Source organism: Oncorhynchus keta, chromosome 1, assembly GCF_023373465.1.
Source record: "Oncorhynchus keta strain PuntledgeMale-10-30-2019 chromosome 1, Oket_V2, whole genome shotgun sequence".
NCBI lineage: Eukaryota > Metazoa > Chordata > Actinopteri > Salmoniformes > Salmonidae > Oncorhynchus > Oncorhynchus keta.
Window position 1 is genome coordinate 37,754,767 of NC_068421.1, and position 23,572 is coordinate 37,778,338.

The following is a 23,572-nucleotide window of genomic DNA, read 5'->3' on the forward strand; positions in this document are numbered from 1 at the left end:
TGTGTGTTGTGAACAACAATAGCGTGAGCAACAAAAGTGGAATCTAGTTTCAAAATAAAAGTTTCTAATTTAAACTAAAGCAAGCAGATAAAAATAGTGGAATCATGCCAAAATTGGACTATAATGCTAAACAAGGTTGGAATGTTGCTATACAAATTCAACAAAAGATCATAATTAGTTAATTTGATGCAAAATAATTGGTTGAAATTGCACTGTGGATGTATTCGACTTCAGAATTGCATTGGGGGCATACTTACATTGGAATGTACAGGGTTACCTATGGATCTTGTGTCCATGAAATGTTTATTTTTTATTCTATTTCACCTTTATTTAAGCTAGTTGAGAACAAGTTCTCATTTGCAACTGCGACCTGGCCAAGATGAAGCATAGCAGTTCGACACAACAACACAGAGTTACACATGGAATGAACAAAACATACAGTCAATAATACAGTAGAAAAAAAAGAAAACAAAGTCTATATACAGTGAGTGCAAATAAGGTCAAATAAGGGAGTTAAGGCAATAAATAGGCCATGGTGGCGAAGTAATTACAATATGGCAATTAAACACTGGAATGGTAGATGTGCAAAATATGGATGTGCAAGTAGAGATACTGTGGTGCAAAAGGAGCAAAATAAATAAATACATTATGGGAATGAGGTAGATAGACGGGCTGTATACAGATGGGCTATGAACAGGTGCAGTGATCTGTGAGCTGCTCTGACAGCTGGTTCTTTAAGCTAGTGAGGGAGATGGGAATCTCCAGCTTCAGTGATTTTTGCAGTTCGTTCCAGTCAGTGGCAGCAGAGAACTGGAAGGAAAGGCGACCAAAGGATGAATTGGCTTTGGGGGTGACCAATGAGATATACCTGCTGGAGCGTGTGCTACGAGTGGGTGCTGCTATGGTGACCAGCGAGCTGAGATAGGGCGGGGCTTTACCTAGCAGAGACTTGTAGATAACCTGTAGCCAGTGGGTTTGGCGACGAGTATGAAGCGAGGGCCAGCCAACGAGAGCGTACAGGTCACAGTGGTGGGTAGTATATGGGGCTTTGGTGACAAAACGGATGGCACTGTGATAGGCTACATCCAGTTTGCTGAGTAGAGTGTTGGAGGCTATTTTATAGATGACATCGCCAAAGTCAAGGATCGGTAGGATGGTCAGTTTTACGAGGGTATGTTTGGCAGCATGAGTGAAGGAAGCTTTGTTGCGAAATAGGAAGCCAATTCTAGATTTAATTTTTGATTAGAGATGCTTAATGTGAGTCTGGAAGGAGAGTTTACAGTCTAGCCAGACACCTAGATATTTGTAGTTATCCATGTATTCTAAGTCAGAGCCGTCCAGAGTAGTGATGCTGGATGGGCGGGCAGGTGCGGGCAATGATCGGTTGAAGAGCATGCATTTAGTTTTATTTGCGTTTAACTAACCTCCAGACGAGCTTCAATCCCATACAACTCTCCTTCCGTGGCCTCCAACTGCTCTTAACACAGTGTCCAAAGAAGGGCCAGAAGTATACAGAATGGTGTCGTCTGCGTAGAGGTGGATTAGAGAATCACCAGCAGCAATAGCGACATCATTGATGTATACAGAGAAGAGAGTCGGCCCGAGAATTGAACCCTGTGGCACCCCAATAGAGACTGCCAGAGGTCTGGACAACAGGCCCTCTGATTTGACACACTGAGCTCTATCAGAGAAGCAGTTGGTGAACCAGGCGAGGCAATCATTTGAGAAACCAAGGCTGTTGAGTCTGCCAATAAGAATGTGGTGATTGACAGAGTCTAAATCCTTGGCCAGGTCGATGAATACAGCTGCACAGTAATGTCTCTTATCGATGGCGGTTAAGATATGGTTAAGGACCTTGAGCGTGGCTGAGGTGCACCCATGACCAGCTCGGAAACCAGATTGCATAGCAGAGAAGGTACGATGTAATTCAAAATGGTCAGTAATCTGGAGTATGGGGTATCAGCCTACTCAATGACACTCACAGAACAGCTATGCCAGTCCACATGATGTAAAACCCAGCATTAAATTATGCAAAATGTATTTAGGAAGTTATACATCTTGAAAACTTGATTGCTGAAATGGAGAACTGTTTGGGACTATATCAACAATAGACCAATGAAACAAATACCAAAATATAGTTTTGGGGTGGAGTTTCCTTTAAACTCCTTCAATAAGAGCAATGAATCCAATATATGTGTATACTCGACATAGTTATATTCTGTGAGTGTCACTGAGTATACTGATACCCCATTTCATGGACCCAAGATCCATAGGTAAGGCTGTACATTGAAATGTAAGCATGCCCCCAATGCAATTCTGAAGTATAATACTTCCACATTATGATTTCAACAAATTTGAAAACTTTTTTGGTGTCAAATTAACTCATTATTATATTTGATTGAATTTATATAAGAACATTCCAACTTTGTTTATCATTATTTGGTCCAGTTGTGGCATAATACCACAATTTGTATCCGTTTTCATCAGTTGCAATGGGAATCTTTTATTTTGAAGGCGAACCGCAGATTGTACTGTTGTTGCTCACACTAATGTTGCAAACAACACACTGGTTAAGCTGGTGACAATTTGTTCGCAATAAGGAAGTTGTCTGTGGAAGGATATAGGACTCCTAGCGAAATAAATCATAAGAAAATATATATCTGGATCATGCATCATTATGTACCAGTTCTGTATGTTATACAAAATAAAAAATCAGAAAAAGTTTTTCACTCAGACCCCCTTTCCTTGGATATCATCCCGCGCCCCTCCTGTGGGTGCAGAGGCGACACGTCTATTTCTATGAGCACAAGCACTTCATGACACTGACTGTTCAGACTGCTCTTGTTGTTGAATAGAACATTCCGTATGATTAAATCAAATTTTCTTCCAATTCTAGACATTTTGCCATGTCTAACGTGATATTTCAGCGACTGAAACGATACAACATCTATGGGCCAAAATACCTAGCTAAAAAACGTTAGCTGACATGGGCTAGTTGATCTGGACATTTCTGACAAGTTATAAATAGCTCTGTAAGGTATACAATGACTGACATGAGAAGAAATAAACCGATGATGCACTACCCTATTTTGAAATTGCATCTTGTGCATTCTACTTTTACAACTTTTTTTTACAACTTTTTACAACAACCCCCCCCCCCCTAGGGGGCACTCCCCACAGTTTGGGAACCACTGCCCTACAGTATATGAAAACATATGCCTACTCCCATTTGGTAAAGAAGAGGTATCTCTCTCTTACGCCCCCAAGTCATCAGTATTTCCTACCCTTTATCCAACCATCTTAGGCATTGCTCCTCTGCCCAAATAACTGGGCGCAGGGTAAGTTTCTGTCTGAGCGACAAGAGACTGAGACAAATTAATGTGCTTGCTTTTGCTGAGCTTTGTGCGTAAGTTTAAACTTTGAATTTATGTTCATGCAAACATAATGCAACTGTAGGCTACATTCGAGCTTCTCCTGCAGCCTTACTCATATGGGTTCTCCTCGGTGTAACTGTCATAAATTGTGTCTTAACATTCCCTCTGGTCAGGAGCCACGGTGTTGAGGTGGTTGAGGTAAGTCAATTTCCATTACATTGCATTATGTTCTTAGGTTTAGGATGGAAGACATGAGAATAGTGTCATTATAAGGTTGTAAAAATACAATCTGTAGGCATGTGAGGGATACGTTAGTAATTGCTTTATAGTGTAGTTAGGAAACAAGTAATGCCAGTTGAATGATGGATGGTATTTATGAAACTATGAGTTTAAAATAATGTCTGTATGTTCATTTATGTGTCACATAGACACACACATTGCCCCTCCCTTGCTCTCTCTCTCTCTCTCTCTCTCTCTTTTTCTCTCTCTCACTGTCTCTCTCTCTCTCTCTCTGTTTCTCTCTCTCACTCTCTCTCTCTCTCTCTCTTTTTCTCTCTCTCACTCTCTCTCTCTCTCTTTCTCTCTCCCTCACTCACTCACTTACTCCTTCTTTTCCTGTCTGTCTCTGTCGCTGTCTTGTCAGATTAGGATGTCTTGTTCGTTGTTTCAGTCACTGCCACCTGCAGTCAGCTGCTTGGAGCTCCTCTCAAACAGAGGGGAACAATAGCTGTAGCGTTTGCCTCACAAGTGCATGTCAATTGAATGAGGCTCTGTCTAGCACTAAAAGAGGACGAATGTACCCTGTACAGCACAGATTCCCAGGTGTCTTCCCCAAGTTCCTCCCCCAAATCCTTTTCCCAACGAGTCTTTAAAGGCACCAAAAAAGGGTTCTGTAAGTCATTAATGATTGCATAGACATCTGAAATTGCGCCCCTAGGAAGCTTGTTCAGCTTAAAGATGCTCTCTATAGCTGTATTTGCAGGCCTATGGGGAAACTCCGGCGTGTTAGCTCTGACAAAGTTCCTAGTCTGGAGATAGTGGAAAAAGTGGGATTGGGGGAGGTTGACATTTTCCTGTAGCTGAGCAAAAGAGGCAAATGTATCATCAAAGAATAATTGGGCTAGTGAGGAGAGGCCTAGTGAGTGCCAGAAGGTAAAAGCCCCATCATTCAAAGATGGAGGAAATAAAAGGTTCTGATTGATTGAGCCTGATAGAGAAAAGCCCCAGAGGCTAAAGGCTAAACGGAACTGATTCCAAATTTTAAGAGACTGCTTTACAATTGGGTTGACACACATTTTGCCTAGGGACACTGGGAGAGAGGAGCACAACACAGAAGAAAGTGCAGCAGGTTTACATGATTCAAACTCCATCTGGACCCAGAGTGGTCTAGGGCCAGTAGGATCAGTCTGCAGCCAGTACAAAAGGGCTCTGAAATTTGCAGCCCAATAGTATGTCTGAAAATTTGGTAGGCTTCTGTAAATGTTTTCTACCAATCCGTGGTACCTTGCCATCCCAAATAAACATTGAAATAAATATTAACATTTGGGCAACACATTAATTTTAATTACATTAATCCTTCCAATAAGAGAAAGAGGTAGCAAATTACAAAAAGTAAAAGATTGTTTCAAACTGTCTGCTAGACCAACAAAGTTTTCCTGAAACAAATTTGAATATTTCCTTGTCACTTTAACTCCCAAGTCGGTGAATTGATCCCAGGCAATCATAAACTGATAACTTGTAAAAGAGCACTTTAAAGCAGCCTTTTTACAGGAAAAAGCTCACTCTTGCCTAGATTCAGCTTTTACCCTGAGATTGATCCAAATGTTTTAAGAACAGATAAGGCACGTGGCAATGAGATATCATGGTTGGAGATAAACAAAAGGAGGTCATCAGCATTTAGCAAGACTTTCTGCTCTAAGCCCGTCCTGATTATACCTTGAGCGTAGTGCAATGGCGAGAGGCTCGATTGCCAAAGCAAACAACAAGGGGAAGAGTGGACAACCCTGTGTTGATCCGCGGTGCAAGGGAAAATAGTCAGAGGACAAGTTGTTGGTCCGTACCGAAGCCATGGGAGAAAAATAAATAATCTTTATCCACGCAATGAATTTGGGGCCAAACCCGAATCTATAAAGGGCATCTGTTAGGTAGTCCCACTCAACACTGTCAAAATCTTTTTCCGCATCAAGTGAGACCACCACCTCCGGGTCCCCCGACGCTGGGGAGTACAGTATATTCATAAGGCGTCTAATATTGAAAAACAAACGCCTATTTCTCACAAAGCCAGTCTGGTCAGAGTGTATTACTTGGTGCAGCGAGCCTTCCATACGGATGGCTAAAAGCTTAGCTAGGATCTTGTAATCACAGTTTAAAAGCGAGATTGGGCGATAGGATCCACATTCCAGGGGTCTTTGTTTTTCTTTAATAGTAATGAAATTGAAGGCACATTCAAGGCATTAAATAATTAATCAATCAGCAAAAGGTCTTGGGGAGATTCAGAGGTGTATAGCGCAGAGTAAAATTGTTTGAATTGATCGTTGATCTCTTTATGTATAACTGTGGTGGCACCAGACGGGGTCCTTATTTGTGGGATTAAACGTGAGGCCTCAGATTTACGGATCTGATGTGCAAGGAGTTTACTGGCCTTGTTGCCTTGTTCATACACTCTGTATCGAGCTTGCAAGAGTAACTGTTCAGCTTGCCTGGTAGAAAGCTCATCAAATTCAGATTGGAGTAGTTGGCGCTCTTTATGCAGATCAGAGGAAGGATCCGTAGCAAACAAAGCTCGCTCTCAGCGACATCCAATGTGTCTATGGCTTCGCTCAGGTCCCGAAGCCGCTGAGAGCGAGCTTTGTTTTGATTGGCTGTATAAGAAATAATTTGGCCACGTATGTATGCTTTAATTAACAGACTCCCATATGGTAGAGCAGGACATTAGTTTCTAGGAATAAGGTGATTTCAGAAGAAATGAAACTCTCGTTCAAGCACTAAGGGTGATTGGTCAGAAATAACAATACTCTCATAAGTACACCGCCGAAGGTTAGGCAGAAGTTTTTTGTCCAAAAATAATTATCAATGCGGGAGTATTTTTGATGAACATGAGAATAAAAGGAATACTGTCTATATGTAGGGTGTAGGAAACACCAAGCCTCACACATGCATATTTCTGAAGTCTGAAGAAAAGATTGAATAAGTAGGGCACATTTAGAAGGGCCTGTAGTTCTTCGTGAGGACTTGTCAAGAACTGGAGTGGAACACTTGACCAACCCAGTCCCTACGCATCCTAAAATGCTCACCAGTCCTCCAGTGAGTCTCTTGTAGAAATGCAACATTTGCATTCAAACCCTTTAAGTGTCAGCACCCTCTTACGCTTCACAGGGTTGTCAACCCCTTTGATGTTCAACGAAATGGCCAAACCCGGACAATGCTGGGCCAATTGTGTGCCGCCCTATGGGACTCCCACTCACGACCAGATGTGATGCAGCCTGGATTCAAACCAGGGACTGCAGTGACGCCCCCTGCACTGAGATGCAGTGCCTTAGACCGCTGTGTCACTCGGGAGCCATCAAAGCTCATCACTAAGCTAAAGACCCTGAGACTAAACACCACCCTCTGCAACTGGATCCTGGACTTCCGGACAGGCCGCCCCTAGGTGGTAAGGGCAGGCAACAACACATCTGCCATGCTGATCCCCTCAGGGGTGCGTGCTCAGTCCTCTCCTGTACTTCCTGTTCACTGACGACTGGGTGGCCAAGCATGACTCCAACACCATCATTAAGTTTGCTGACGATACAACAGTGGTAGGCCTGATCACTGAAAACAATAAGATAACCTATAGAGAAAAGGTCAGAGATCTGGCAGTGTGGTGCCAGAACAAAAACCTCTCCCTCAACGTGAGCAAGACAAAGGAGCTAATCGTGGACTACAGTAAAAGGAGGGCTGAACACGCCCCCATTGACATCAACGGGGCTGTAGTGGAGCGGGTTGAGAGTTTCAAGTTCCTTGGTGTCTACATCACCAACAAACTATCATGGTCCAAACACACCAAGACAGTTATGAAGAGGGCATTACAATGCCTTTTCCCCTTCAGAAGACTTGGAATGGGTCCCCAGATCCTCAAAAAGTTCTACAGCTGCACCACCGAGAGTATCCTGACTGGTTGCGTCACCACCTGGTGTGTCAACTGCTCGGCATCTGACCGTAAGGCGCTACAAAGGGTAGTGCGTATGGCCCAGTACATCACTGGGGCCAAGCTTCCTGCCATCCAGGACCTATATACTAGGCAGTGGCAGAGGAAGGCCCAAAAAATTGTCAAAGACTCTAGATACCCAAGTCATAGACTGTTCTCTCTGCTACTGCATGGCAAGCGGTACCGGAGTGCCAAGTCTAGGTCCAAGTGGCTCCTTAACAGCTTCTACCCCCAAGCCATAAGACTACTGAACAATTAATAAAATGGCCACCCGGACTATTTGCATTGACACCCCCCTCTCTTTGTTTTTACAGTGCTGCTACTCACTGTTTATTATCAATAAATCAATCAAATTGATTTATAAAGACCATTTGACATCAGCCGATGTCACAATGTGCTGTACAGAAACCCAGCCTAAACCCAAAACAGCAAGCAATGCAGATGTAGAAGCACGGTGGTTAGGAAAAACTCCCTAGAAAGACCAGAACCTAGGAAGAAACCTAGAGAGGAACCAGGCTCTGAGGGGTTGGCCAGTCCTATTCTGGCTGTGTCAGGTGGAGATTATAACAGAACATGGCCAAGATGTTCAAACGTTCATAGATGACCAGCAGGGTCAGATAATAATAATCACAGTGGTTGTAGAGGGTGCAACAGGTCAGCACCTCAGGAGTAAATGTCAGTTGGATTTTCATAGCCGATCATTCAGTGTTAGAGACAGCAAGTGCGGTAGAGAGAGAGAGTCCAAAACGGCAGGGCAAGGACAAGGTAGCATTTCGAGTGAACAGGTCAGGGTTCCATAGCTGCAGGTAGATCAGTCGAAACTGGAGCAGCAGCATGACCAGGTGAACTGGGGACAGCAAGGAGTCATCAGGCCAGGTAGTCCTGAGGCTTGGTCCTAGGGCTCAGGTCCTCCGAGAGAAGAGAGAGAGAAAGAGAGATAAAGAGAGAGAATATTTACATTCACACAGGACACCAGATAAGACAGGAGAAATACTCCAGATATAACAGACTGACCCTCACCCCCGACACATAAACTATTGCAGCATAAATACTGGAGACTGAGACAGGAGGGGGCAGGAGACACCCACTCAAGTGACACACCCCTCCTAGGGATGGCATGGAAGAGCACCAGTAAGCCAGTGACTCAGCCCCCGTAATAGGGTTAGAGGCAGAGAATCCCAGTGGTGAGAGGGGAACCGGCCAGGCAGAGACAGCAAGGACGGTTCTTCGCTACAGTGCCTTTCCGTTCACCTTCCACACCCCTGGGTCAGACTACACTCAATCATAGGACCTAGTGAAGAGATGAGTCTTCAAAAAATACTTAAAGGTCGAGACCGAGTCTACGTCTCTCACATGGATAGACAGACCATTGCATAAAAATGGAGCTCTATAGGAGAAAGCCCTGCCTCCAGCTGTTTGCGTAGAAATTCTAGGGACAGTAGGGAGGCCTGCGTCTTGTGATTGTAGCGTACGTGTAGGTATGTACTGCAGGACCAAATCGGAAAGATAGGTAGGCGCAAGCCCATGTAATGCTTTGTAGGTTAGCAGTAAAACCATGAAATCAGCCCTAGTCTTAACAGGAAGCCAGTGTAGAGAGACTAGCACTGGAGTAATATGAATAAAGAATGTGGTTCTAGTCAAGATTCTAGCAGCCGTGTTTAGCACTAACTGAAGTTTATTTCGTGCTTTATCCGGGTAGCCCGGAAAGTAGAGCATTGCATTATTATCTATGCATAGTCACTTTACCCCTACCTACATGTACAAATTACCTTGACTAACCTGTACCCTCTGTATATAGCCTCATTATTGTTATTTTATTGTGTTACTTTTGCAATTTTTACTTAAGTTTATTTAGTAAATATTTTCTTAGCTCCATTTTCTTAAAACTGCATTGTTGGTTAAGGGCTTGTAAGCATTTGGCGCATGTGACAAATAACATTTGATTTGATTTGATTTGTCTCCTCACACCTCACTATTCCTCTTCCTGTTAGTCTGTAAAACCAAGGTGGCTCATGGATCCCGCTCCCATGAGGTAAGAGACTGTCTGTCTTTCTATTGCTCAGAGTCTTTTTTTGCATATTTTCCCATATATTCCATATATTTGTTTAAATGTTCTGCCTTTTTGTGTGTCTCTGTGCATTGCTGCTTTGTTGACACTGTGATCTCTCTCTATAGGTGTGTATTGGTGTTTATTAGCCCATGGCTCCTCACTCTAGTTCTTCAGACTTTAGTGTCCCTGTTCTCTCTCCATACCATAGATGTCTCTGATCTTCAGCATGGCTGGTCTGTCAGAGGCCCGTCCTCCCTGTGTGCTGCAGAGCTTCGTCAACCACGGTGCCGTGCTGCACAAGGTGTTTGTGTTGGGAGAGGACCACTTCACTGTGGAGACGCTCTCGCTGAAGAACTTCTCCCCTCCCCGGACCCCGTGGTCAATGTGGACACACCCTCACTTCTTCTTCTCCCTCTTGCACTCTCTCTTCCTTTCTCTCTCTCTATCTCTCTTTCTCATTCTCATGTTTATACTGTGATTTGAATCATCTGTTTCAATAAAACTAATGTCTATGGTGTGTTTTGTGACTCCAAGAGAGTAAGACAATCTTTTTCAACAGACACCAGGTGTCCAAGCCAGAGTTCTCTCCAACCTCACTGCAGTTTAGTACGACCTCCACATTAGACAATCAACCAGTGGTGGCAAAAGTACCCAATTGTCATACTTGTGTAAAAGTATAGATACCTTACTAGAAAGTTATTCAAGTAAAGGTGAAAGTCACCCAGTAAAATACTACTTGAGTAAAAGTCTAAAAGTATTTGATTTTAAATATACTTAAGGATCAAAGGTCAATGTAATTGCTCAAATATACTTAAGTATCAAAAGTAGAAGTAAAAGTATAAATAATTTTAAATTCCTTATATTAAGCAAAGCAGATGACACCATTTTCTTGTTTTGAAATGTACGGCTAGCCAGGGGCACACTCCAACACTGAGACATTATTTACAAAAGATGCATTTGTGTTTAGTGAGTCCGCCAGGCCATAGACAGTAGGGGATGACCACATGTTCTCTTGATAAGTGCGTCAATTTAAAAATGTTCCTGTCCTGCTAAGCATTCAACATGTAATGAGAACTTTGGTTGTCAGGGAAAATGTATGGAGTAAAAAGTACATTGTTTTCTATAGGAATGTAGTAAAGTAAAAGTTGTCAAGAATATAAATAGTAAAGTACAGATATCCCAAAGAACTACTTAAGTACTACTTTGAAAGTATTTTTACTTAAGTACTTTACACCACTGCAATCAACTATGTTCAATTTGATTCACTGGTACTGATTCCTGTACAATTGAATTAAATCAAATAGACCGGGGGACCTGATCCTAGATCAGCAATCCTACTCTGAGAACTGATCATCTGTCCTGTGTCCTTTTGGTGTTGTGTCTCAGCTGGATGAGAAGGTGCCGAGGTTGCCCCCCTGAGGGCAGAGCTGGGCATGGCTCTGTTTGGGGTGGACGTCATCATCAGTATCGACACACACACACCCTCACTATCATCAACATCAGCATCTTCCCAGGCCACTGGGCTTTTCCATCTTTCATTTCCATTATACATTTAGGTCATTAACAGATGTTCTTATCCAGAGTGACTTACAGTCATGGAAGTAAGTTATACTGCTGTATTTGCTTCCATGTTACACTTTCACTCTTACTCAGTGTTATGTTCTCTCTCTATCTCTCATCATCCATATGTTTCCGTTCCCCTCTTCCAGGCTATGAGGGAGTGCCTCAGTTCTCCTCCTCCCTCCTCAGTCACATTGAGTCAGTATTGGACCCTCAGGAACTGGAAGTCTCCCAGGCAACATGTCCTCTTGCTCCCTCAGCACCCCAGGCTGACATCTGAACTCTGACGCGGGTTCACTGTTGACCCTTGACCCTGACCTGGCTCATCCTCTCTGATACATCCAGAAAGCTCCTGGAAGTAGGACACCTAATTGACAATGGTGGCCTTTAGATATATCTCATAAACTTGGTCTGAGTGACCTCTTCTTGCAGACACATAGGTGTCAGGATTTTGTATGAATAGACAGAGACTGTGATCAGTCAATGAAGACAACCAACCACTACTATTATAGAAGTAACAATGATTGAGAAATATTATACACTGTGCTTTTATTGATTGACATGTAGCATATAAGACACAGTAGGCATAGATGCAGGACTCTGATTGGGCCAGTACAATTACAAATGTTGACCTCCACTAATTTGTCCTTTACATCCCACTTACAATCCACAACCCTTTTGCTGGTAAAATTCATTTGGTAAATACATTTCTAATACATTCTTGAGTAAATCTCACAACACATAGTGAGTAGCCTGTTTGACTTCTTACATGGTGTTGATGTGTTTTATATTAGTTTTCTATGAGTCCCAACAGTTACCAGTGTTATATAATTAAGCAATAAGGCCCGAGGGGGAGTGGTATGTGGCCAATGTGCCACGGCTAAGGGCTGTTCTTAAGCACGACGCAACGCGGAGTGCCTGGATACAGCCCTTAGTCGTGGTATATTGGCCATATACCACAAACCCCCAAGGTGCCTTATTGCTATTATAAACTGGTTACCAACAAAATTAGAGCAGTAAAAATAAATGTTTCGTCATACCCGTGGTATATGGTCTGATATACCACGGCTGTCATCCAATCAGAATTGAGGGCTCAAACCACCCAGTTTATAATTGTAAATTAATGTTAGATATAAAAGGAGTGTTTATATTTAAAAGTCTATTTATGATGCATTTTAATGACATAACAAAGTACATTTACAGGAAATCATCATTTGTTTTTAATATGTACATTGTTATAGCTTTATAGGTTTTAATAAGCTGACTTCTTATTCTCATTCTTGTATTGCAATTATTGTTGTTTCTCCACCTATGTTATTAACCATGCAACTGTATAGCACATAATGCACTTATATTGATTTAACATGTGGGGGAACTGTTTCCTCACATTTCTTATTCCAACATGGCTGCGTAACAGTGGAGATCACAAACTATGAAAAACCATGACGATGAATATCAATATCTTACCAATTTAAAAACAAAGTTTTGGAACAGTCATTGTTTATTATGACCAAATACTGGAAATGGCTTAGTGTAGTCGCTCCTCTATTTAGACTTCCTTGGCTGGTTAAGATAAGAGTGCAAAGCTGGGAGAAGAGCTGGGGCGCCACCCTGATCATAGAAATAGAATTATTAGAGCGGACATTCCCATTCATTCCATTTCTATTACTTTCGTCCACCTGGGTGACTCAAACTACAAACAAAAAGAACTAAAGGAACAGTCCTCATCTTATTATATAATATTGTTTTATATCATTATGTTTTGACCTTGTTCTGTTATAGCATAGGAAATACACTACCGTTAAAAGGCTTGGGGTCACTTAGAAATGTCCTTGTTTTTGAAAGAAAAACGACTTTTTTGTCCATTCAAATAACATCAAATTGATCAGAAATACAGTGTAGACATTGTTAATGTTGTAAATTACTATCGTAGCTGGAAACGGCAGATTTTTTATGGAATATCTACATAGGCGTACAGCGGCCCATTATCAGCAACCATCACTCCTTTGTTCCAATCGCACGTGGTGTTAGCTATTCCAAGTTTATCATTTTAAAAGGCTAATTGATCATTAGAAAACCCTTTTGCAATTATGTTATCACGGCTGAAAACTGTTGTTGTGATTAAAGAAGCAATAAAACTGTCCTTCTTTAGACTAGTTGAGTATTTGGAGCATCGGCATTTGTGGGTTCGATTACAGGCTCAAAATGGCCAGAAACAAAGACCTGTCTTCTGAAACTTGTCAGTTTATTCTTGTTCTGTGAAATGAAGGCTATTCCATGAGAGAAACTGCCAAGAAACTGAATATCTCACACAACGCTGTGTACTACTCCCTTCACAGAACAGCGCAAACTGTCTCTAACCAGAATAGAAAGAGGAGTGGGAGGCCCCGGTGCACAACTGAGCAAGAGGACAAGTACCCTAGAGTGTGTAGTTTGAGAAACAGACGCCTCACAAGTCCTCAACTGGCAGCTTCATTAAATAGTACCCGCAAAACACCAGTCTCAACATCAACAGTGAAGACGCAACTCCGGGATGCTGGCCTTCTAGGCAGAGTTGCAAAGAAAAAGCCATATATCAGACTGGCCAATAAAAATAAAATATTAAGATGAGCAAAACAACACAGACACTGGACAGGGGAAGATTGGAAAAAAGTGTTATGGACAGATTAATCTAAGTTTGAGGTGTTCGGATCACGAAGAAGAACATTCGTGAGATGCAGAAAAAATGAAAAGATGCTGGAGGAATGCTTGACGCCATCTGTCAAGTATGGTGGAGGCAATGTGATGGTCTGGGGGTGCTTTGGTGGTGGTAAAGTAGGATATTTGTACAGGGTAAAAGGGATCTGGAAGAAGGAAGGCTATCACTCTATTTTGCAACGCCATACTATACCCTCTGGACGGCTCTCAATTGGACCCAATTTCCTCCTACAACAGGACAATGACCCAAAGTACAGCTCCAAACTATGCAATAACTATTTAGGGAGGAAGCAGTCAGCTGGTATTCTGTCTATAATGGAGTGGCCAGCACAGTCACCGGATCTCAACCCTATTGAGCTGGTATTCTGTCTTGGTCAGCACAGTCACCGGATCTCAACCCTATTGAGCTGTTGTGGGAGCAGCTTGACCGTATGTACGCAAGAAGTGCCCATCAAGCCAATCCAACTTGTGGGAGGTGCTTCAGGAAGCATGGGGTGACATCTCTTCAGATTACCTCAACAAATTGACAACTAGAATGCCAAAGGTCTGCAAGGCTGTAATTGCTGCAAATGGAGGATTCTTTGACGAAAGCAAAGTTTGAAGGATACAATTATTATTTAAATTAAAAATCATTATTTATAACATTGTCAACGTCTTGACTAAATTTACTATTAATTTTGCAACTCATTTCATGTATGTTTTCATGGAAAACAAGGACATTTCTAAGTGACCCTAAACTTTTGAACGGTAGTGTACATCAATACTAAAGAGGTTTCCGTGGTCACACACCTTCTCTTTCTGAGGGAAGATCTCAGTTGAATACTCCTCATGTCCTCATCTCCTTCTCTAACACCATTGGATGAGAAAGCCAGATGTCCCGCCCCTCTGGTCTTCTCTTACAATGAGTTTTGAAAAGGAGGAGAGAGGACGCAAGGATTTTGCAATTAAGATTCTCCTGGAGTGGTACCCCAGTTCTTCATTAACAGTCTGCTATTAACAGTGCATTAGCCAGATAGCACAATCCTCACATTTTGTTGACATACACATGGAAATCAATCATAGGAATCAAAATGTCAATATTACAAATACCAGTGATACATTGCTTACATTAAAAGCCACAATGACCTTAACAAATCCCACACACTGATTTTTAATTATTGCACAAAATTTATACACGAGACATATCGTAAAGGAGACCTCTTTCCCACATATCATGAGATGTAGACTAACTATAGCTTTGCAAGGTTGTACATTTTGCCTACTGAACAATCTTTGATAATGGCAGCACACAGAAAGACTGACATCTAAAGAACTTGTCATCTCTGAATGCAATATGAGAGTTAGGGGTTGGGGAGAAGTGTACCTGTATGCTTGTTCTAAAATGCAACTACTTACAGAAGTACATCCCATCAAAAGCATTATGATTATACCATGTTACTAAGTAAGTTAGTTGTGTGTGTTTCTGTGTGTGATAGCATGAGAGAGAGAGCTGCATTGTGTCATTATCTGTCTGTTTTGTGTTGTTTGTCTTTCTGTGTGTGTGTGTGTGTGTGTGTGTGTGTGTGTGTGTGTGTGTGTGTGTGTGTGTGTGTGTGTGTGTGTGTGTGTGTGTGTGTGTGTGTGTGTGTGTGTGTGTGTGTGTGTGTGTGTGTGTGTGTGTGTGTGTGTGTGTGTGTGTGTGTAATTTAGAACTTAACGACTCCTGTGAAGCTCCCGAAGCTCTGCAGCCACTTTACGCAGCTCTGCCTCAATCTCCAGAAGCTCCTGTAGGCACACAGAACAGTTCAGACAGTGTGTTAGGAGCACACACACACACACACACACACACACACACACACACACACACACACACACACACACACACACGCACACACGCACGCACGCACACACGCACACACGCACACACACACACACACACAGAGACATAGTCAATTAACAATTACAATATCAACTTTACAAGCTCAGTTGTGCTAAATCCTGTTGACTCTCTCCCACTTACCGCTCCTTCATCCTCCTCAACATCCTCCTTTTTGTCCTCATCCTCCTCTTCCTCTTCCCAATCCTCATTGTTTTCATCATCATCTTCCTCATCTGCTTCTTCATCATCGTCGTCATCATCATCGTCCCTGTTCCTCTCCTTTTCAAACTGACGGGTCGACTCATCACTCGCTTTCTCCATCACTCTCTTCTGCTGAGGCTCCTTAACCTCCTTCTCTTTCTCTCTTTCTTTCACCTTCTCCAATTCCTTGTGAATCTCTCCCTCCTTCTGGCTCTCTTTGTCCACTTTCACCTCATCCCTGGCATTCCCTCTCTTCCTCTCCTCTTCTTCTCGCTCCTCTTCCTCTTGCACACGTTTCATCTTTTTGAGGAGCTCCTCCAGTTCCTCCTGTTTTTCCTCCCTCTCTTTCTCCTTCTCCACATTCTTCATGCTGTCCTGTTCCTCCAGCAGCTCCTTGAGCTCCTGCTCCACCTTCCCTTTCTCCACCAGCAGCTCCACCTCATTGTTCTTCCTCTCCTCGCTGCGTTTCCTCTCTTCCTTCTCAATAATATCTAGCTGCTCTTTCTCTCCCTTTTTCTGCTCCTCCTCCTCCTCCTTCTTCCTCTCCTCTGCTTCTGACCCTCTCTGGAGCTCTTTCTCCTTCACAGACTCGTACCTTTTCTTCTTCAGCTCCCTGAGCAGCTCCTCAAGCTCCCTGTCCTCTTTTTCCTCCTCTCCTATCTTCCTTATCTCCTTTGCGAGGAGCTCCTCCAACTCTTTGGCGCTCTCTTCCTCATCCCCCCTTTTCTCCTCCAGTCTGGGCTCTTCAATTATCTCCTCATTTGTTCTGTCCTTCATCTCCACCTTCTCCTCCTCCTCTACCCCATCTGCCTTCGTCTCTTTCTCTCTCAGCTCTTCTTTCTCAGTCTCCTTCTTGTCATTATTCTGCTCATCCTTCCTCCCCTCTCTGTCCCTCTCTCCCCCAGCCTGGTTCTCCTCATATCGCTCGTTCTCCCTCCCATACTCTCTCTCTTTTTGCCTCTCTGTAAGAATAAAGTCAATTGAGGTAGAAAGTTACTGTACAATTTAAAGCATATTACAACAAGTACAACAAAACATGTTTATAAAGATTTGATCTGGATTTACATGTTATTTACATGTATAATTACCTGACTCTAAAACCAACATAGCATAGCAAAGCTATTGCAACTATTAGACTGATTATCTTAATAAATCAGCATATTTTGATATTCCATATCGCTGTGTACCAATTTCTGATCCCAGTCCGTCCCTGGGTACTTCACTAGTAAAGTATTAGCTAATAACCGTAGTCAGACTGACCCTCCTGGGCTAGATCCTGCAGCTCTCTCAGGAGACCCTGGTGCCTGTTGACAGCATCATCTGCACAACACAACACAACCCTGGTTGCTCAACACTGACCATGTCCATCTTATCAAAATACACATAATCATACCTATCTGCCTGAGTGACAGGTGTTTCCGTGAATATTTGTAATGGAAGATTGATTCAATTGATGAAATAATGAACAGCATTATAGTCAAATGTAAAGGGTATTCCTCGCGTACAGTAAGTAATGATTCCATCATCATGATAAACTAAATCCAAATTTTGACACATTACAATGTCATAGTGAATACAGGTGAAAAGTGCACTGTGTGACCTAGAGAGATAAGGTAGGCACTGTCACCTGTTCTCCGTTTGTCACAGCCAGAATGTGGCACACCGCTGTTACTCTTCAGAGAGTCCTGAATACAGTCAGCAACCTGAGGGCATACGCACACAAACACAAACACACCCACACACAAACACATGCACAGAGGACAGCCGGACACAGTCAATTAGCTATTGCAGCATCAATATCGATATCAATTACCACAATATGTTAGCAGTGTTATAGTACACTCGTAAACAAAATCAGAGAGATAACACAAATGATTTGTCTCTGACCTTTCCAATCGGTAGAGAGGAGGATAGAGGAAGGCATCCCACTAGAGAGAGAGAGAGAGAGAGAGAGAGAGAGAGAGAGAGAGAGAGAGAGAGAGAAAGAGAGAGAAAGAAAGAGAGAGAGAGATAGAGAGAGAGAGAGAGAGAGAGAAATGTAGTCTCCAAATAATTGCAAATTTTGCCAACAATAACACACCAACTGATTAATGGTCTGCTGAATGTTCGTTTGTTCTCTTGCTTTGTTTGCTCTTTTACATATTAAGTCTATCTATGATAAGATACCCAGGAAAGGGCTGACAATAGCCCATATTAAAATATGTAGCCTTAGAAATAAGGTTCATGAAATCAATAACTTGCTCACATCAGATAACATTCACATACTGTATAAGCGCATACAGCCTGTCAGGGATTTCCTCCTCTTCTTCCGAAGGATCAGAGGACCAATATGCGGCGTGGTAAGTGTCCATCGTTCTTTTAATACGTAAATGTACACATGAACACTACAAAACAATAAACATGGAAAACCTAAACAGTCCTATCTGGTGCAAAGACAGAGACAGGAACAGGAGGTGCTGTAGAAGGGGGTGCGAGAGGTGTGGTGGGGAGGCCACTACTCTCCCATCGATCCATCCTCTCCATCATTTGGTCCATGGCAGAACCAATCCGGTGAAGCACGCTGGTGTGATGGAGGACCCTCTCTTCCATCGATGGGAGAGGAGACGCGGCTGCTCCTGCTGATTCCATGGAGGTGCGGGATTCTGTCACGTTTTATCAAGGTGGGTGGAATCAGGCGCAGAGAGCAGGTTTCAGATATTTGACAGTTTATTCTCCGGCGCACAAAAAACACGGTCAACCCAACACACAGGGTGAATAATCCAACACAGGATCAAAAATAGACCGGAGAATAAAACACAAGCACTACACCAAATGACATGAATACAAAAACAATCCCGCACAAAACAAGGGCGGGACAACCTACTACATATAAGGACGTTAATTAAAACTAAAATACACACAGGTGAAACTAATAAGACAAAACCAACAGACAAACGAAAAAGGGATCGGTAGTGGCTAGTAGGACAGTGACGACGACCGCCGAGCACCGGCCGAACAGGCAGGAGAGCCAACTTCGGCGGAGGTCGTGACACAGCCATTTCTGAGACTCAATTAGATCATTATTTTGATGATACAGTAGTAGCAGTATGAAGATATAACATCTGTAGAAGAGGCGGGAATGCTTATAGGGGAGGTGTTGCTGTATATATTCAGAGCCATATCCTTGTAATGCTTAGAGAAGATCTCATATCAAGTGTTATTGAAGTATTGTGGTTGTAGGTTCACCTGCCTAATCTAAAGCCTATTCTTTTGGGGTGTTGCTATAGGCCACCAAGTGCTATCAGTCAGTATCTAAAAATGTTGTATGAAATGCTTGATAGTGTATGTGATGTAAGCAGAGAGATCTACTTTCTTGGGGACATGAATATTGTCTGGTTTTCATCAAGCTGTCCGCTCAAGAGAAAGATTCTTACTGTAACCAGTGTCTGTAATCTGGTTCAGGTTATTAATCAACCTGCCAGGGTGTTTACAAACACTACAGGAACAACATCATCCACATGTATGGATCACATTTGTACTAATACTGTAGAACTTCATTCTAAAGCTGTATGCGTACCCATTGGATGCAGGGATGACAATATAGTGGCTATATCCAGGAAAGACAAAGTTACAAAGAGCTGGGACTAAAATAGTGTATAAGAGATCATACAAAAGATTGTGTTATGACTCTTATGTGGATGATGTTACAAATAGTTCTTGGGCTGATGTGATTAATAAGGAGCATCCTGTACTTTATGAATTTATGAAATTGATTCTTCCAATTATTGATAAACGTGCACCTGTTAAGAAATTGAATGTTAGACCTGTTAAGGCTCCATGGTTTGATGAGGAATTGAAAAACTGTATGGTTGAAAGAGTTGGGGTAAAATGAGTGGCTAATAAATCTGGCTTCACATCTGACTGGCTGATTTACTGCAAATTGAGAAATTGGAGGTGTACCTGTGGATATATTTTTCAAGGCCTACCTTCAAACTCAGTGCTTCTTTGCTTGACGTCATGGAAAATCAAAAGAAATCAGCCAAGACCTCAGAAAAACAATTGTAGAGCTCCACAAGTCTGGTTCATCCTTGGGAGCAATTTCCAAACGCCTGAAGGTACCATGTTCATCTGTACAAACAATAGTACGCAAGTATAAACACCATGGGACCACGCAGCCGTCATACCGCTCGAGTTCTGTCTCCTAGAGATGAACGTACTTTGGTGCGAAAAATGCAAATCAATCCCAGAACAACAGCAAAGGACCTTGTGAAGATGCTGGAGGAAACAGGTACAAAAGTATATATATCCACAGTAAAACGAGTCCTATATCGACATAACCTGAAAGGCCGCTCAGCAAGGAAGAAGCCACTGCTCCAAAACCGCCATAAAAAAAGCCAGATTAGGGTTTGCTTGGTGTACATGGTGTTTGCATGCTGTACATGAGGACAAAAATTGTACTTTTTGGAGAAATGTCCTCTGGTCTGATTAAACAAAAAAAGAACTGTTTGGCCATAATGATGTTTGGAGGAAAAAGGGGGAGGCGTGCAAGCCGAAGGACACCATCCCAACTGTGACGCACGGGGGTGGCAGCATCATGTTGTGGGGGTGCTTTGCTGCAGGAGGGACTGGTGCACTTCACAAAATAGATGGCATCATGAGGTGGGATAATTATGTGGATATATTGAAGCAACATCTCAAGATATCAGTCAGGAAGTTAAAGCTTGGTCGCAAATGGGTCTTCCAAATGGACAATGACCCCAAGCATACTACCAAAGTTGTGGTAAAATGGCTCAAAGACAACAAAGTCACAAAGCCCTGACCTCAGTCCTATAGAAAATGTGTGGGCAAAGCTGAAAAAGTGTTTGCAAGCAAGGAGGCCTACAAACCTGACTCAGTTGCACCAGCTGTCAGGAGGAATGGGACAAAATTCACCCAACTTAGTGTGGGAAGGTTGTGGAAGGCTACCCGAAACGTTTGACCCAAGTTAAACAATTTAAAGGCAATGCTACCAAATACAAATTGAGTGTATGTACCCCCTGGGAACTTCTGACCCCCTAGGAATGTGATGAAAGAAATAGAAGCTGAAGTAAATCATTTTCTATCTACTATTATTCTGACATTTCACATTCTTAAAATAAAGTGGTGATCCTAACTGACCTAAGACAGGGAATTTTTACTAAGATTAAATGTCAGGAATTGTGAAAAAGTTGAGTTTAAATGTATTTGGCTAAGGTGTATGTAAACTTCCGACTTCAACTGTATACATAGTGAGTTGATTGAACATTGCCAGGAAATAAAAAGAAAGTCATTGGATTGTTTGGCCTAAAAGTAGACGCATCTATTTTTAAGGCCGCATGCCAAGCAGCTAACAGGACAGAAAAGGACCTTGTAATCCTCCCCCAAGGAGGAAGTGAAAATCTCCATGTTATTAGCTCACAGCTTCACAGGGAGTCCAATGAATTGTACACAAGCGCTAAACGACTGAGTCACTGGACCCCTGACATATCTTATTAAAGCCACTTCCTTCTTCTGTGTGTCAATAAAGCTAGTCCAGTGGTGCATGAATCAATTGGTCATTGATAATGGAGGTCAATGGTAACGGGGCTGTTAGTTGTGTGGGAGAGAGAGAGTGTTTCTTCCTAAACTGGGACACAGATCCTTTAAAGCTGCAATCCCATGTTGATTGGCTTGGCAGGCCTCCAGTCACCCTTTGTATACACAAGGCAATTGGCAAGGAGATTTGGGTCTGTATGTTCACACACACATAGGTGACTTTAACACCTCTACACAGTGCGCACTATGCACAGAGCATTAGCCTTTAAGCTCAGTTGTATTTTCATATAACACCGTTATATAATACATGTACAGCCTACCCTCCCGTTCTCACAACATTACATCCATACATCTTTACTCCCAAAACACTCCCTGACACTGATACAAAACTGCTCACATCAAACCATGGTCATCGGGTCAATATTTGGATATTCAAACAGGACATGGTTGTAAAAGATTTAGGTTTAACAGTTACATGAGTGCGCACGTGCACTGTTTTCGTCACCTGTCGTGCGCGACAACATAATTCACATTTAGGTTGATATAGAAATACACTTGATTTATTATGTCATTTTCACATAAGAGTATTTCCAATACACACACATGCGGTAACAATCAATATGTAGGCAATCCCAGGGAGAACCTAACTCGCTTTCTGGATAGGCTACGGACAGATTTAGCGTGACTGACCGACCGGATAAGGTGCGCTCTAAACAAATTATGTAATAAGTCGATCTTGATCGATCCCAAATCTTAAAAGCGAAGATATATTCTACCAATTTACCTTTTTGTACTTTACTCATTTTGGTTGAATTGTCGCATAATCCATTCTCCGTTTTATTTATAGGCTATATTATAAAAATATAAACATGCTCTAAATAGCATGAACATTCCACTTAACTGCAATCAATAGCCTACAATCACCCGTTTTAGCTAATGTCCCAAGCAAAGCTAGAACCAAAATGCCTATAGGCTGTTAGAACAGGCAGGCTATGGACTCGGTTAACATACGCGTTATCTAACACTGGATGCGCTCATACACGGATTGATCAGCAGCCTCACAAATGAATCCCTGATTTTCCTTACCTCCACTGAAGGTCCAAAGCAACGCCGTGAAAATAAGAACTCCCATAGGATCTGAATATAAAGGCCTTAAAGAAAAGGAAATAACCTTGAAATAATAATGCGGCGACCTCATTTGCAAGTCGAGCGAGGACCCGCTGAGGAGGAGCTGAGAGGCGCGTGTGCTTGGCTCAAAGGGACAGGTGATGCAGGACAGGTCGGGAGGATGATGCCCAGTCAAGGCGTAACAACTAACGCGGTGATAACGAGAGGATTGCTCGCACCAAGCTGTTGAACACATCTGACCGGAGGTATCGCCAATTCTCTGGTGTTCAATCTCATGGCTCAGCAGCAGATTTGTATTACAACACATAACCTGCCATGCTGAAGGCATGTAGGCTTTACGCGAAGAGGGGGACGGGAGACACATTTGTTTTATTTTAACAAGGCGTGTACATTTAATAATTATGTGTTGACAGCCATGGTGTATCAGACCATATACCACGGGTATGATAAAGCATTTGTTTTACTGCTCTAATTAAGTTGGTAACCAGTTTATAATAGCAATAAGGCACCTTGGGGATTTGTGATATATGGCCAATATACCATGGCTAAGGGCTGTGTCCAGGCACTCCACTTTGCATCATGCATCCTCTGGCCTTATTACTTAATTATAGTAGTGTCGAGCACAATTAATTACACATTTAGAGTTGACATGTAATGCCCAGCCGAATGGGCACAGCATTTTGTCCACTTGTTTTCTGACTATTGGAAGGGGCACATTATACCTCTGGGCTTCATTAACAATTCTATTCTAATTCGCAGAATTAAGGATAGGAACACAGTCATTACAGCACTATTTGGTGTCTCTTCACTCAGTAATTCCAGTGTGCTAGTACTTCCAGGCAGTGGACATGAAGGACCCTGTGTTCCCTCTCCTAAATGATAAGCCTCTGACACAGCAAGCACTACACCTATGTGGGACATAAACAGGGGTCCAATGAATAAAACCACCAGATCTGAAATACTTATTTGCCATAATGTTGTTTTTT

The 23,572-nt window shown here is 42.4% G+C and overlaps 1 protein-coding gene across 2 annotated transcripts; it reads right to left on the bottom strand.

Moving 5' to 3' along the window:
* Positions 1–15,406: 15,406 nt before the first annotated feature.
* LOC118396318 (golgin subfamily A member 6-like protein 22) lies at positions 15,407–23,504 on the bottom strand. Of its 2 annotated transcripts, none has more exons than XM_052523909.1 (6): positions 22,545–23,504; positions 17,814–17,854; positions 17,554–17,629; positions 17,187–17,246; positions 15,867–16,888; positions 15,407–15,631 (listed from the first exon to the last, which is right to left on the bottom strand). In XM_052523909.1, exons 1-6 carry the CDS (start codon positions 22,948–22,950, stop codon positions 15,560–15,562), a joined length of 1,677 nt encoding a protein of 558 aa, XP_052379869.1. In that variant the 5' UTR covers positions 22,951–23,504; the 3' UTR covers positions 15,407–15,559. The 2 variants fall into 2 exon arrangements, with proteins under 2 accessions (XP_052379869.1, XP_052379858.1); XM_052523898.1 differs by having other exon boundaries at positions 17,172–17,246.
* Between the last annotated feature and the right edge of the window lie 68 nt (positions 23,505–23,572).

Excerpts from the sequence above, each read along its gene's own strand:
- LOC118396318 (XM_052523898.1), bottom strand. The coding sequence starts at position 22,950 with ATGTGTCTCCCGTCCCCCTCTTCGCGTAAAGCCTACATGCCTTCAGCA. Across the intron at positions 17,855-22,544 it reads GCTTTGGACCTTCAGTGGAG|TGGGATGCCTTCCTCTATCC; the intron begins GTAAGGAAAATC and ends CTCTCTCTCTAG. Across the intron at positions 16,889-17,171 it reads GGAGGGTCAGTCTGACTACG|AGAGGCAAAAAGAGAGAGAG; the intron begins GTTATTAGCTAA and ends TTATTCTTACAG.